Source organism: Hippocampus bargibanti, linkage group LG13 (genome assembly GCF_051943395.1).
Source record: "Hippocampus bargibanti isolate YZ-2025 linkage group LG13, ASM5194339v1, whole genome shotgun sequence".
NCBI lineage: Eukaryota > Metazoa > Chordata > Actinopteri > Syngnathiformes > Syngnathidae > Hippocampus > Hippocampus bargibanti.
Genome location: NC_142746.1, coordinates 11,852,527 through 11,868,379, shown reverse-complemented (window position 1 = coordinate 11,868,379; position 15,853 = coordinate 11,852,527). Strand labels below are relative to the sequence as shown.

General features: G+C 40.9%; 1 protein-coding gene across 1 annotated transcript in view; it reads left to right on the top strand.

Moving 5' to 3' along the window:
* Positions 1–15,853, top strand: part of loxl4 (lysyl oxidase-like 4) — a 33,009-nt gene continuing 17,156 nt past the window's right edge. Inside the window, exons 1-7 of the mRNA XM_089012357.1 lie at positions 1–44; positions 2,415–2,742; positions 4,850–5,154; positions 5,228–5,442; positions 14,111–14,149; positions 14,313–14,526; positions 14,602–14,779. Coding sequence (XP_088868483.1) covers positions 2,436–2,742; positions 4,850–5,154; positions 5,228–5,442; positions 14,111–14,149; positions 14,313–14,526; positions 14,602–14,779 — 1,258 coding nt within the window. The 5' untranslated portion in view covers positions 1–44; positions 2,415–2,435. The remainder of the gene's footprint in view (positions 45–2,414; positions 2,743–4,849; positions 5,155–5,227; positions 5,443–14,110; positions 14,150–14,312; positions 14,527–14,601; positions 14,780–15,853) is intronic.

The following is a 15,853-nucleotide window of genomic DNA, read 5'->3' as shown; positions in this document are numbered from 1 at the left end:
TCAAGACATCCGCGACTGCCCACACACAATCTGCTGCTTGTCAGGTCAGTGAACTTTCACTTTTCACTTGATACTTTAAGAGTTTGGATTTTTTTTTCTCGATTGGTCTCATTGTATTGATTGATGCGTTGTGACAGTTTTTATCCCCGCTACAACACTGCAGAGTCAGTGATGCGATTTTACTTTTGAAGTCCAGGACCACGTTGGGAGTCCAGGCACGTGTTAACCTCTAATTTAAACCATTCCCACGGCTGTCGAAAGTTTTCATGCAGAGTACATTTCAAACGGACAGTGAATTTATCTGCAATGAGTGACTGGCATGGTTTTGGAAAGGAATAAATGCAAACAAAATAAAAATTCCCATCTATAATATTTGTAAGCCTTATTGGTGGTAGTACTGTACCTCTTAGCCAAGCAGGCACCTGGTTAATTTGACCAGAAGATGTCATTGTTGCTCCTTTTAAAAATTAGGCTTCTTATCTCTGATAATTGAGCATTCTCCAGTTATATTCATAGGCATTGACCCTGCTTGGAATTCAAATCACCGGTCTTTCATGACAAAATTGACTTTCTTTTTTATTTTGGAAGAAGTAAAGTATAATTAAAGCTCTCTGTGCATTGGAAAGTAGCCAGTGAGGATTTGTGAAGATGAGTCGAAGCTATGCGTCAGGCTTCATAATATATTTAGCTGTCATGCAAAGGTGAAACAAAGTCTAATTATATACAATGATATTTGGCGGAGGACAGCATGGTGGTCTAGTGGTTGGTGTGTCTCACTCAGAGTTCTCGGTGTGGAGTTCGACTCTCAGGTGTGGACGGCGGCTTTTCTACAGGCACGCCAGCGATTGTACATTTTGGGTACATTGAAGATTAAATTCTTTAAATGTGAAGATCATCTTTCTGCATTGTAAAAAAACATAATAGTAATAACAAGTGAAAAGGAGGCTGGCCTTTGCTTGGGTAAATATAACCCCCTTTTTCTCATGGTATTTTGTCCCAAAATAAATTAATATTTTTTATCTCATTTTTTAGGGGTTGTTTTGTTGTTTAGTGATTTTTTTTCCAACTTTTAGGTTCTTCATTAATTGAGTTTAACCAGCTGTCTTTAGTCCTAAAACCTAGAATGAGACATGCCACTACTAATCCAGCTGGAAGAAAATTTGAACAGAGTCCACAAACACTTTAAGGCAACAATTTGACCTTAAAATAATGGGCTTGACATTTTCTGTATTGCTACGGTTCCCAAAATCAGCGGTGCATCTGGCTTCCACAAACGCTCTTGAATAATTGAATTGACTTCAACTTCAGTGCACAAATCTGTCCAAAAATGGTGAACAGCTTAAGCTCACATTCAACCTAGCCTGCTATGACAAAAGTAATTTACCAATCCTTATATAAAAGTACTGTATTTTCCGTTGTATAAGGTCCACCGGACTATAAGACGCAGCTTCATTGAATGACATGTTTAAAAAGGTTTTCCATATAGAAGGCACACCACATTATAAGGCACTACAGTAGAAGCTGGCGTTATGCAGTACTTCTTCTACAAGGAGGAAATGGAGTTGGTGGCTGCTGATAGTCGTTGCGAGACCTGTTGTTGTTCAATATTACTTCACATATAAGACGCACCCACATAGAAGGCGCAGGGCCATCTTTGGAAGAAAATCAAGGCTTTTGAGTGAGCCTTATACACGGGAAAATATGTAACCCAATGTCAGAGATGTTCGCTCGGACACTGTGAACAAAAAAGCCTCAAACACGGGGAAATTGTCTTTTACTGCCGGCAGGAGGCGCAATTTTCATGAAGCCACTTTGTGTGCACTCCTTTGACGTCGCCCGAACCTGCAGCCCTCTGTCCAGCTATTTATTGAGAGTATATGCAAATTTCAGTGGTATATTTCAGTTTAGATTTTATTTTAGATTAGTAAAACACAGCCTTCTTGATTTGAATACCATGTCCTTGGATGTCCCTTGGTACAAGCACCAACATCCATACACCAACAGAAAGTAGACATTTTAATGGGTTGTCTTTCCATGAACTGAAAGATTTGCAACGTGGCTAATAAGCTATTCCTGTGCAGTTCACCATGTTCTAAATTCCGCCCAAGGCCAGATCTCCTACCTGAAGATAACAGTTTTACAGGCTGTGTCTGTTCACCTTGACCCCAAATTTTCTGTGCTTCCATTGTAGGCCATGTGTTGGCCTTTTATATATATTATATTTCTATTCTCTGTTCAAAATCGACAAATAGTGGGTTAGGAAATATCTCAGTAGTTTTTAGCATGTTTTTATTCTGCAGTATATTCTGTAGTAACATTAAACAGAGCCCACATCAGAATCAGGATGATTTGCACAACTCAAAAACTTAATTGCCAAAAGTGACCCGTAGATATTTTACCTTCTTCCCCCTCAGACCTTACCTCCCCTCGCTACAATGTCCCGCGCGATCTGCTCCAGCTGCCTCTTGTTCCTCTTCCTCGTTTCGCTGTGCGCTGCCGAGCCACGACGCACTGCTTCCCGTCCAACAAGGGTGGCACGCGCACCTGCCGCCAAAGTTCGTCTGGCAGGAAACTCGCCGCGGGAGCCTCACGAGGGGCGCGTGGAGGTGCTGCACAACAACACGTGGGGCACCGTTTGCGATGACGAGGTGGACATCAACCTGGCCAATGTGGTTTGTCGAGAGCTGGGCTTCCAGGGGGGCATCACGTGGGCACACAGTGCCAAGTATGGGGAAGGACAGGGTAAGAACATTTTGAAATCTTTTTACACACACAGGTGTCAAAGTCAAGGCCCGGGGTCCAGATCTGGCCCGCCACATCATTTAATTTGAATGCAAATAAAGCTTGTCAAGTGCCATGATGCTTGCTTAAGTCCGTACCAAAATTTCTAATTGTCATATGTAAACAACAAAAAACATTCATTATTCTTGACTTCAGATTAGAAAACTAGTTATTGTTGTGTGTTCTGTATGTAATATGTGGAGGAGATGAAGCATTCTAATGGGTTCCTCAAATTCATAATGGGGAAATCGTAACTACAATGTGACCCATGGCAAAAAATGAGTTTGACACCCCTGCTTTAAAATAAGGATCATGTTAACTCATTCACTGCAAAATGTGCAAAAATGTGTCCACTCCAGTGCCAGGGTTTTTGTCATTGTCACTCAAATTGCAGGACCAACAGAATATTGCGTTTTAGGACTACATAAACATTCAATGCAGTGTAAGAAACCTTTTACTCTCTTCTTTCATCAGAAAAAATAGTACATTCCTAAACTACATTGGTCTGGAGTTATATGAACTGGAAATGAGGGCAGCTGTTCAAAATACAATGCAATACATACATATTGGTTTATATAGCGCTTTAACAACAGCTGTAGCTGGAACAAAGCGCTAACATGGAAAAAGGGAAATTGCTGCCCCTTGTGGAAGGGAAAAATATTGCCATAGGCCAGCACAATAAATTCGTAAATGGCAGAGAATTAGTAAAAATGACACAGCTAAAGAAGATCTTGCAACTTTGTTTGATCTCATACTCTACAGCAAGGGTGTCAAAGTCATTTTTTGCCATGGGCCACATTGTAGTTATGGTTTCCTCTCGAGGGCCGTTATGAATTTGGGGAACCCATTAGAATGTTTAAATCCCTTCAGATATTACATATAGAGCACACAGCAAATTAATGAATAACTCGTTTTCAAATCTGAAGTCAAGAATAATGACTTGTATTGTGGTTGACATCCAAAAATATGAAATTTTGGCTCAGATTTTAGCAATCATTAAGGAATTCAACAAGTTTGATTTGCTTTCGCGGGCCGGAAAAAATGATGTGGCGGGCCGGATTTGGCCCGAGGGCCTTAACTTTGACACCAGTGCTCTACAGTAATCCAGATATTCCCAAAATGCGAAAAAAAACATCCTAATTTGTTGATAGATTAAATCCTTGAGCCACCATGAAATAGAATGTTTGTCTCGCTTGCAACTAAAAATAGAAAACACGATAAAAAATATATATTTGACTACTAATATCTGGTTTGTGCCGTACCATTTTTGGGCTACTTACCATTGGGCCACCACCAATTGAAACTTCAGCACAGAGCTTGTACTGACTGACATTACTTACTTTACCAGGATCGCGTTCCCACTGTCCTACGACACCGAACATTACTTTGACCTAACTTAGCTTGTTGTCAGTTACATCATGCGCGAAAAGAACACCATCGTCTTGACTGTCATGTTTTTTATGTGATACCCTCTACTGGAAAAGCAAACCAGACTGCTGACAAAAAAATATGGCCACGGCCGTCAATGATTAACATACGGCGCCCAACGTGACGTGGCTAAAGTCACTCATCGTCATTGTTTTATGTCCGTCCAAATGCCGTCCAATTATATTGTACTCAACCGTAAATACTTTTGAAACATGCCACATGGCTTACCAGTAATTAAGATGCCCGAAATAACTGACATGATAAAGGCATAAAGATGACATCTCGTTCAGGTTACCCGGCATACTGGAGGAAGTCATGCGTGGGGATGAAAGAAAAAAAAAACAACAACTTCGGGGTATTTGTTTTGGAGTAATGACAGCATACAGTTTACCACAGTTTTGCAGCACTTGCTACGCTTTATGGACATTTCTTAGTGCCGCTTTTAAAAATCCAAATTAAAGACAACGCGGAATGAATTTGAGAGGCGCAGTCGTAAAACACTCAACTTCTGAACACGCCGCAAAGGTGCAACCCTTAATCAAGCCACCAGTTTAAATCATATACGAGCTTGTGTGGTCTGTTTTCAGAACAAGGTTGAGTGGATCGTATGCTTAATAACAGCTTACTTTTCTCTGCCAAGGTCCCATATGGATGGACAATGTTCGATGCAACGGTTCCGAGAAGTCCTTGAAGGACTGCAAGCACAACGGCTGGGGGGTGAACGACTGCAAACACTCTGAAGACATGGGGGTGGTGTGCGTCGCCGAGCGCAGGCGGGAGCAGACGGCCGGCGCTGGAGACCACAGCAACGCCATCAGCCCCAATGGGAATTCCTCCCCCCAGTGGCAAGGCCTGGTGGCTACCCGCAGGCACTCCGAATACGGCTATTATGGGAACGGACATCCGTACGAGGTCCCCAGAATTTACAGGCAGCAACTTTACCAGGTATGCCACACATAAACGCCTCACAGCTGTCGACGTTTACTCTCACCACCGACTGTCGGCTTCTTTCCGTCAGGGTCACAGCAAGGTCCGAATCGAGGAGGTGCGCCTGAAGCCTGTCCTCATGTCGACCAAGAAGAAGACCTTGGTGAGCGAAGGCGTGGTGGAAGTTAAGCACGCGGGGAGATGGAGGCAGGTGTGCGACATGGGCTGGAGTCTGAACAGCAGCAGAGTGGTGTGCGGGATGCTCGGCTTTCCTGACGCCGCTCAGCCCAACCTCAAAATGTATAAGTGAGTATTTGTCTTTTCTTATCTTTTGACAGTCAGTCCTCTGTAAGTTGGATAATTATGTACATTGCCAGTTTATTCTGCATATTAAAGTACTTTTGAGATCCTTTTTTTGAAAACAACTGAAATTCTTGGCAACTGTAGATGATCCATACATTTTTGTCAGAGGAATTCATTAATCTCATCCATAACACACCTGTGTCTTTTACGTGGGACTTTTTTGTGGTCTTAATCATACTCGACATGACGGCCAAAGTTCAGTGTGCCCAGTCAAACTTGATTTCAAAGAATTTTGATTGACTGCCACAGTGCCTAAAGTGCCGGTGGTGGTGGTAGAGGTGTGTGGGGAATCAAGCTTAGAAGCGTAGAAAAGTTCAACATATCTGACAATTTGGTGTCTCCCACAATCCAAACAGCAAATACACAAAGATGTTGCACCCTGCCTGCTGCCTCTACAGTAGCTCCTAACCCTGTTTAGTCCCTTGCAAATTTCCCAATGGTGGGACTATTAAAGGCTTTCTGATTATAATTCTAATACCCCCTAAAAATAACCAAACACATCCCCTTAACAAGAATCTCACACTTGCAAAACAACCCATAAGTGTTAAATGCTGTGAAAAGTCAGCAAAGAATAAAAAGCAAAGAGAAGCAGAAGAAATAAACACCTTCTGTCACGCTTATCTTCACCCCCGTCAGCCGACATCACAATGAGAGGTCCCTTCCTCTCCTGAGAATCGGGATAATGATAAGGGGCTTCTTCGTTCCGAGCGAAAAGCTTTTCTTTACACCACTTTCCAAGCAAATCACCCCAACCAAGCCTTCTCTGCGCACCTCATTGCCTCTGTGGTTCTCTGATGCTATCTTTGCTCCCAAGACAAACAGCAATACTTTTCATTTTGGATTCCTGTTCCTGGCTGTAATACCAGCCCCTGATTGTGCTTTAACTGTTCCGTCGATATATTGCTGAGAGGCCAGATGAAAATTTGTGTGTGTGTGTGTGTGTGTGTGATGTCACTTGTTTGATTAGAAATAGAGTATCGACAGGCTCAGTCAGTGTTAATGTGCTTCTCCCTGGCATTGTTGCCATTAAGGCATTGCCAGGTCTTAAATTTTTCATTGTATTTTTTTCATTGCATGCATCCATGCAAACTAATGCTGAGATTCCCAAGCTTAATACGTAAGCAATGCTCCAGATATTTTCGCTTTTGTCAGGGAGAGCGGGTGTGCAAATCCCATGTTACTTTAACAAGAAACCAATACCATATTTTCCGCACTATCAGGCCCTTTGGTGTATCAGGCTCACCATTAATGAATGACCTATTTTATTAAAACTTTTTTCATATATAGGGCGCACCGCATGATAACCCAACCCCATCTGGGGTTATGCATCTACTGAACGAATTTGAATACAATTTGAAACATTTGAAAATTGAATACAAAAATACAGTTGCTCATCTTTTTTTTCATTGTTTTTTAAATTGAGATTGTCAGAAGCGTAATACCAATAATTGAATCCAATAGTAATCTTGTGTTGTTGTGAACATAGAGTAAACATTTAGTCATCTTAGCAACTTTGCAAGTGGTGAGTCGAGTTATGGGACGTACATCTCCCACCTCTGGGTTGTGTGGCTGCAAGAGGTTGCAAAATGAAATCTGACCAAATCACTCAAGTTCTGCTTTTATGGCCTCCTTTAAATAGGGTGTTTCAAGGTGTCCCAAAACGTGTTGGAATTTGATGTAATGATGTGTATAAAAGTGGCCCTTTTTCCTTTCTGGCTCCACAAACAATTTTACCGTTTGTTTTTTTACGAACTATATTTTCCTGCAACATGCATCGGCATTAAAATTGCTTACCATCTACTTTAGGTATTGGTCACCAGTGGGTTTCCATGATGCTATTGCGGCAGTGCTTAACCACTGCCAATTTTATAACAGGGAATGGAATTTCACAAAATGGAACAGCGTTGTCGTAAATTGTAGGATGACATATTTCTATAAGTTTACATCTGCTGAGAGCCAATCATTTTCATGCTTAATGTGTTCGCTCCACCCTGAACTGATTGCCAGTTAATCACAGGGCGCATAATTAGATTCAAATAGTCCCTGATTGGGAAATGCAGTCAGGTTGCCTCTTATAAAGTCTCTTGAGTTAACCGTTACGTCATTGGTGCCATTTTTCAGTCTAATACAGTAAAGTCTCGTTATATCGATATTCAAGGGAGTCCGAAAAAATATCGATATAACCGGGACTATCGATATATCCGACCCTGTTTGCATGTAATTTTCTCAGTGCGTGCATAAAAATAGTATCGATATAACCGGGACTATCGATATATCCGATATCGATATAACGAGACTTTACTGTATCTGCATAATAGCCTGTGTGCTAAATTGACTTGTCTGGGTAGACCCACTCCATCCATTTTATTGTCAAGGTATGCGCTTGGAAGGTTCTCGCCACATATTGCCTGTGTCATAATCTACAGTTGAGTAGCGGCATTGTCTGGATAAGTTTGCATTTATGTATACTTTAGCTGTTTTTCTTTCATCCATTGATGAGTCAAGACAGTCACAGGCTAAGTAGTGCTATTGGCAAAGTAGTGCATCCAGAAACAGGGATGTTAATCTTCTTAAGACAAACGTGAGGAATTGCTTTCCCGAACTTTAATGGTTCTCTGTGTGTTGGTACTGGGTTGTTTATCTGCAAAAGCAGGCGAACCGTTCGTGCATGGTTTGTTTTGCTCATTGTGGAAAACGGACTGAAATAGATATTTTTCAGACAATATGACCTTGACATATTTTGTAACATCTGCACCCGTGATCGGAAGCCAGGAAACTCTTAAGGGATCGCGTTACACCGTTTTGACCACCAGAGACACGCCCCCATGTTCCTCCACCTTGCTCGAAAGTCTCTCTGAGCAGTCAGGCCATGGCTCTAGGGCCGCCTGTGTGTCTTGGATCCAATTCTTAAGATGCCGTAATTGCAGGTTGGTCAGGAGCGAGGCTCGCTGGGGTTTGTGCTGTGAGAGAAAAAAACACCCTCCATTATAGCTGTGTGTGAGAAAGGAAGACTGCCTTGCCAGAAAGGGGAGGGGGGGGGGCAAGCCGCACCAGTCCAAACTAATTTTCACTTTCACTGTGAAATATCTTTAATTATCGCTGTTGTATGAGCAGTTCAATCAGCAGGTGACCATCTTTTATCATCTGGCTTTTGATTGCGGGACTTCAACTTACCTTAAGGATATTTAATGGCAAAAGGATACTTAATGGAAATTTAATCTTTTGTTATGTGTTACCTTAGAATTATGTTTCCTGTGTTGAAAGAAAGTTGCCACTTTTCCAGAGGGTTTTCACTTTTGAATTATCATTCATTAAAAAAAGACTTTATCAACATCGCAGGGATAATATAAGTGGACCTCAATCGGCAGTACATTTGCACCTAAAAGCTAGCAACCACTCATTTGACGACAATGAGGTTAAAATCTTAGCGAAAGAACATAGATGGTTAGAAAGGGGGGTAAAAGAAGCGATTCTTATAAAACAACAAAATCCTTCATTAAACCGGTCTGGTGGGGTGAGGTTCAATTTGGATCGTTCATACAATAGCCTGCTTAGGCAAAACAGGTTAGGCAACTTTCGTAATGCTGATGAGGGTCGTTATGCTGATGAGGTGATACAGGTGGGAGTGGGAGTAATAGGCCAGTCGTTAGTCAGGAATGTAGGAACAATCAGTGGGGCCACAGGGAGGGGTCCTCTGCCCCCCCAAGCTGAGAGTAGGGACCTATCATAACTGTGTCCGGCGCCACCATGTCTGGACATTAGGGATATATAAATAGGGCCGATACGACCAGTCAGACTTTAGTTCGCTGACGAAGCCTCTTGGATAGGAGGCGAAACGTCCGAAACCTTCACTTTTGTATAGATGACGGCTGAAGAAACCTTCTCATCTATCATTCATTAACGATCCTTAAATTACAATAAAATGGCAATGCTACACAGAACCGGACATGTATTTTTTCCTATTGACCAAAAAAAAGTCATTTTTATCCCAACAAAAACTAAGATTGAGATTTCAATTTGGTCCATTTTAGGGATTTAGTCACTTAAACAACACTGAAAATGCACCTAACACCACATTTCATCTTAGTCTTTTGTCATACCCTTTGAAGAATTAATTAGCCTGCTGACTTAAAAAACACAGGAGAGATTTTATTATTTCAAGTTATGAGTAATGTAATGACACACAATACAATATACAGTAAAGTCTCGTTATATTGATATCGGATATATCGATAGTCCCGGTTATATCGATACTATTTCTATGCACGCACGGAGAAAATTACATGCAAACAGGGTCGGATATATGGTTAGTCCCGGTTATATCGATATTTTTTCGGACTCCCTTGAATATCGATATAACGAGACTTTACTGTAATACATCCTAATTGATATAGCGCCGTCACAACAGCTGCATCTGTAACAAAGCGCTTCACATAATCTTATTTTGGTGGAATGTGCACATCTGACATGCAACAATTATCTCTATCATACACTACCAACTCCATTTCTCATTAAATGTTCAATTAAACTCTTAATTTATATATTTTCAAAGAAAACATTTTTAGTTGGATGGAGGAATGTCTGAGAATGAATTTAAATTGTATTTCCATGAAAGTGCCGTATTGAGTAAAATGAATGTGCCAAGAATGCTCAATGTCCACATACAAGAGAATTTTTAAACCCGTTTTTAAACGGAAAGACTGGTCGCTAGTTGAGAATCAACAATCAATGAAGCAACGCTCTTGCCAAAAGTCCTTTTAATGGATGCAGTGGAGAAAAATCATAATCGGTGCCTGGGGTCCACTTGCAGTGGATCAATACTCATTCAATATTTACATAAGATTTCCAACGGAAAAGGCACATTAAAAAAATCCGAATGTCTTTTGTTGGACTGAAGTTAGCTTAGAGCGGGGGTCGGCAACCCGCGGCTCTGGAGCCGCATGCGGCTCTTTAGCGCTCCCTAGTGGCTCCCTGGAGCTTTTTCAAAAATGTTTGAAAATGGAAAAAGATGGGGGAGGGAAATATATTTTTTGTTTTAATATGGTTTCTGTAGGAGGACAAACATGACACAAACATTCTTAATATTTTCCAATGCTGTAAAAATGTGTAGAATAAATATTACATTTCAACGTTTCTGTCAACGAAGATTTGCGTCATAGCCTGCGACACACGTTTCTATCAGCAGGGCGGGATGCCAGGCAGGTGGCTGTTGTAAACAAACCGGCGGCTGTGTGATGGGCCATGGATCCCAAAGGGAAAAAGAGAAAAATAACTGAGGAGAACAGATGATTCAACGATTCTTGGACCGAATCATTTGCATTCATTGCCAATGCGGAAGGATTGCCTGAATGTTTGCTCTGTAGCGAGAAGTTGTCAAATACCAAAAAGAGTAATGTGGAAAGACAAAAGAGAAGAGGATGCTGCTGCGTTTTAACCTTGCACTGACTTGCTTGGCATTTGCACAGAAATCAAACTTAAACTGTATTAATTTGATTTTATATACTTTACCTTTTCAAAAGGCTGCTGTTTTATATTTATAAATGCAGGCTGCGTTTTATTACACTCTGTTTGTTGCCCAGAAAATGGGCACGTTATGCACGTTCCATTTTGTTGTCAAAATAAAAATGACATCAAAAATCGGATTTCTATATTGCATTTCTTTAATTTCATCAAAGCAATGAAACATAATTCATTAATATTGTAATGAAGTTAAACTCGAGGCGGCATCGTAATACAGAGTAGTCACGTGGTGCGTCATTCTCTATAGGATGCGCTGCAGGGAAAATAAACATTTAATCATGAAGGCTCATTATATATACGTAGCCAACTTAGTCATTTTGATAGTAGGCTAATATAGCTAATATAGATACATACAGCATGTGTTGCCTTCATTATAAGGCTTATATAAGGCTTTTAATTTTTTGAGGCTCCAGACATATTTGTTTTTTTGGTCCAATATGGCTCTTTCAACATTGTGGGTTGCCGACCCCTGGCTTAGAGTGTAGCAAGGTCTCACAATTGTGGGTTTGTGTGGACTGCCGGCATGCGGAGCCACATAATAGCTGCATTCAACACATTTTAAAAGGGGAGTTGAGGACACGTGCAAAATAAGATGTCACTTACCGCTTTTGTGCCGTTTATGGAATTATGTGATACGAATAGCATCATGTTCACTTGTGTGTTGAGTATGACGTCTGCTGTTTATTTGTGTTTGGCTGTCCGGCATCACATCATGCGCCTCAGAGAGTACACTCGTTTGCTGTGTGTTTTTATTTAGAAGTAGCGATTTTCAAAACACCTCTCACTGCAAAATAATTGGAAATGATGAATGTAAATGCACATTTTCTCTTCCCTCCCGCCTCCAAACAAGCTTTTATTCTTGAAAAACATATTTGTGCAAAGGTCTTGCCTAAGTACGGCGTGAGGAGTGATTGAGCAAAGTGGAGTGTCAGCTGCCAGCAACACTAACGTCACTGCTGTGGCAATGCCTCCCTTGATTTTAGATTTTTAGCTCACAGACTTCATTAGGTAAAGAGGCATTCTAACTAAAACATCCAAGAGTTTTATTTATATCTGAAATATGTATGAGAAAATATTTATCTGTCTCTGTCAACATGCAAATCTGCATCGAATGAGCCTGTTTTGGGTCACTCATTTACGAGGGGAGAAATTTCATGTCTACTTGTGGACCACATTTGATTTTGGAAATGGTTGCAAAGGCTGCATTGTTCATACAAGAGTTAGAAAATGTTTATTCTATCAGGTTAGTGGAAACCCCTTTCGTACATCCACATTTGGTCAATTTAATTTCCCCCCCACAAATAAATACCATCTTTTAAAAATGGCTCTTCAGATGCAACAATTCTATCCAATGCCAGTGTCAATAAAAAATGAAATCCTTAAAAATGATTTTTTATAAAAAAAAGTCACAAATGTTCATTTTACAATTTCACTAATATTGTGCAAGCTAAAATAAGAAGGAAGAAGAAGAACGTGCATTTTAAGTAATCCTATTTGGGAAAAAAATAGCAATATGACTGCAATATAAGGCCCATCCTATTCATTTTTTGTGGTTGTATTGAACTTATTATTATTGTTCCCAGTAAATAAAAATGTCTTTAGAATACGAAAAGCTGCCACATGAAATACAGTAGTCCCATAAAGGGAATTTTAAACCAGCCTCACATCAAGCAGTAGCATACTTAGCATGTTTGCTACAGAGCATAATCCATGTGACCATCTTTAATGGTGTTGGTATAGTGCAAGTTTTGGAAGCCATCCCAGCACACTGTTTGTGACATGTTACCGTACTCGTCCAGTGAGCGGAAGGCTTCCGTCAGCTCCTGCCCTGTGCTGTGCATAATTGGCAAGAAGCGACTTATTTTTTTCCCTGGCCAAAAGTTTTGTGTTTAACCATTTTTGGCATTATTTACATGAAGGCTTCACTGGCTTAAAGATTGAAAAACACCGCTGTACATGGAAAGCGGATTGCAATACTTTGTTGTGTTTTATTAATATTCCCATTTGTGGATAAATATGTTCAAGAAAGCTTACCAATATTACTTCAAACCAATCCAATTTATTTTTAATCACACGACATCTTTATCTCATAACACATCCTCATGCTGGTTTCTTTTTGGGATGAACGGTGCCAGCCATTTTAGGACCGTTCGTTTACCCTAGCATGAAAAAAATCAAAACATGAATAACCTGGGATTAAATGCCTATATCTCAAGAAGTCATGAAAAAGAATTTAAAAAAAGTCCAAAGGAAAATATATCGCTATTTTAGAAGGTGCTGCTACTTGACATCTCATTTTGTGCTCTTTCTCTTTCTCTTTCTCTTTCTCTTTCTCTTTCTCTTTCTCTTTCTCTTTCTCTTTCTCTTTCTCTTTCTCTTTCTCTTTCTCTTTCTTTCTCTTTCTCTTTTTCTCTTTCTCTTTCTCTTTCTCTTTCTCTTTCTCTTTCCCTCTCATCTCTCTTGCTCTCTGTATCTCTCTCTCTCTCTCTGTGTCTTTCTGTATCTCTCTCTCCCTCTCTCTTTCCCTCGCCTCTCTATCTCTCTATATATTTCTGTATCTCTCTCTCTCCTCGCTCTCTGTATCTATATATCCCCCCCCTCTCTCTCTTTCTCTCTCACTCTCACTCTCACTCTCTGTCTCTCTGTATTTGTTTTTTTTTAATGTGTCACCTTACATTGTGAAATGGACAAAATCAATGCAGAAAGAGATAGCTGGAGGAATCGTGAATTTATCCTGGGCTGCCCCAATTGAATCCCTAACCTTGCTTGAAAACCATTGTTTTATATACAAACATTATATTTGGAGCAGTAGCAAGTCATTGCTAGAGTGGTGAATATTTTTGGTCACCTAGCAAAAACATGCAATATGTGCATGTGTGTGCATGTGTGTGTGTGTGTGTGTGCGCGTGTGTGTGTTGAAATTCTCATATGTGGCCAGGTTACATTGAAAACAAACAACATAAGTCAGAGTCATTATTACATCAAACTAACGTGAGGGTCACTGAGGTCACCTCACAGGTTGAAGTGTGTGCGTGACTACAGTCGATATACAATCCTGATAGGACCATTTCCTCTCTTTGTTTCGTTATAGGAAAATATGGGATACCAAGGTGGCAGATCCTTCAACAAGGTAAGTCATACCATGGCATACTTTGGCTTCTTCACATAAAAGCCATCCCACCTCTGTTACGCCTCACAAAATAGCAATGAAAGTTGGGAAATTTTGTGGGTAAACGTGGAATGCCAACAATCTGTAGGGAATTTCACTTTGAACATCACTTCCTCCTTTTTAGGTTGAGCCTCATGTCCAAGAAGAAAGGCTTTTGGGTAGAGAAGGTCCACTGTCTGGGCAGTGAGAACACCTTGTCAGAGTGCCTTGGTCAGCTGTCCATCCCCCGTAGCCCCGCCCCCTGTAAGAACGGACGGCACGCTGTGGTCAAATGTGTTCCGGGTCCTCAGTTTTCCAGGATTTCCTCGGGAAGACCACAAGCCCCGTACCCAGTTGTGGTAGGAAGACGTGATTATGTGTAAAGCGAATGAATGTGGTGTCAACTTTAACATTTTTTGGTTCTCTCGACGTAGCCGGTGCGTCTGAAGGCCGGGCCCAGGCTCGGAGAGGGTCGCGTGGAGGTCCTCCGAGATGGAAAATGGGGGACGATCGTGGACCACATGTGGGAGCGAACGGCGGCCAGCGTGGTGTGTCGTGAGCTGGGCTTTGGTACCGCCAAGGATGCACTGCAAGGAGCCTATATGGGTCAAGGTGAGAGCGAACAATGATCTTGTTTTCACTGGGTGGTTTTTAAAGTGTTTATCAAGCGCGATGGAATGCCAGATGAGATACGGCAACCTATGCAGAAAGCGTTTTATCTCACGTCAGCAGCTATCAGATGAGATCACGTCTACCTTATGATTCACTGCTAGATCTCCACCTGCGTGTCCTGAGCCGGGACGGTCAGGTGTACAAACAAATCCGCAAAACTTTCACACGATTCCCAATACGAAAAGCTGCCTTGGTTTGTTTAGGCTTTGAGGGCTCAAATAGCAAAAAGTACCGTGCATTTGTCGACCAAAGGCCCCGACTGGCATTCAGAACCTCTCAGCCTGACCACAATCTGTCAGGATATTGGACCAGCTGAGATTTGCTCGAATTTCATTTTTATTTAATCAAGATGAGTAGGAATAGTGACTAATTTCTCAGTGGGTGAAACTGTTACCAGAAAAAAATACTTTTTTGTATGTAGTATGCTTAGTTACATTCTTAACCCGCATATACTGTAAGTATACAAGTATGGTGGTGGAAGTCAAAACTTGAAGGAAATTCATGAAGGTGATTTCAGATGCAGATGTGCCTTGTTTTACAACATAAGGTCAAATAAAATAAAAGGTGTAAAAGCAAGCAGACTGCAGGAATATAATCCATACAGGCCAAATTTCGAGTCCTGCTGAAGTTTAAAAGTTGGCTTCCGGTGCACTGTCTTTATGAATAATTGTAGTCGTTAACCATTTTATGCAAATAAAAAAAGGCCATAAAACAAAAATTAACTCACCCTTATATATACATGTACAATGTACAATAAACAATAACAATAAATCTGACTTTGACTTTGAATTCCATAACAATTTCATACTGGTGGTGAAAAAAAGCAAAACGTGACGAGTCTCTAGTTCCAAAATGCGTGTGTTGGTCAATGAGGTGATTGTTGCCAACGACACTTCAAAATAGCATGCTTCTCTACTTCTATTCTTTCTTGAAAATTGTGCCGTGTTTTTCTGCAACACCCCCCGCAAAAAACAAAAACAAAAACACAAATATAGCACAGTAGAGAATATGTGC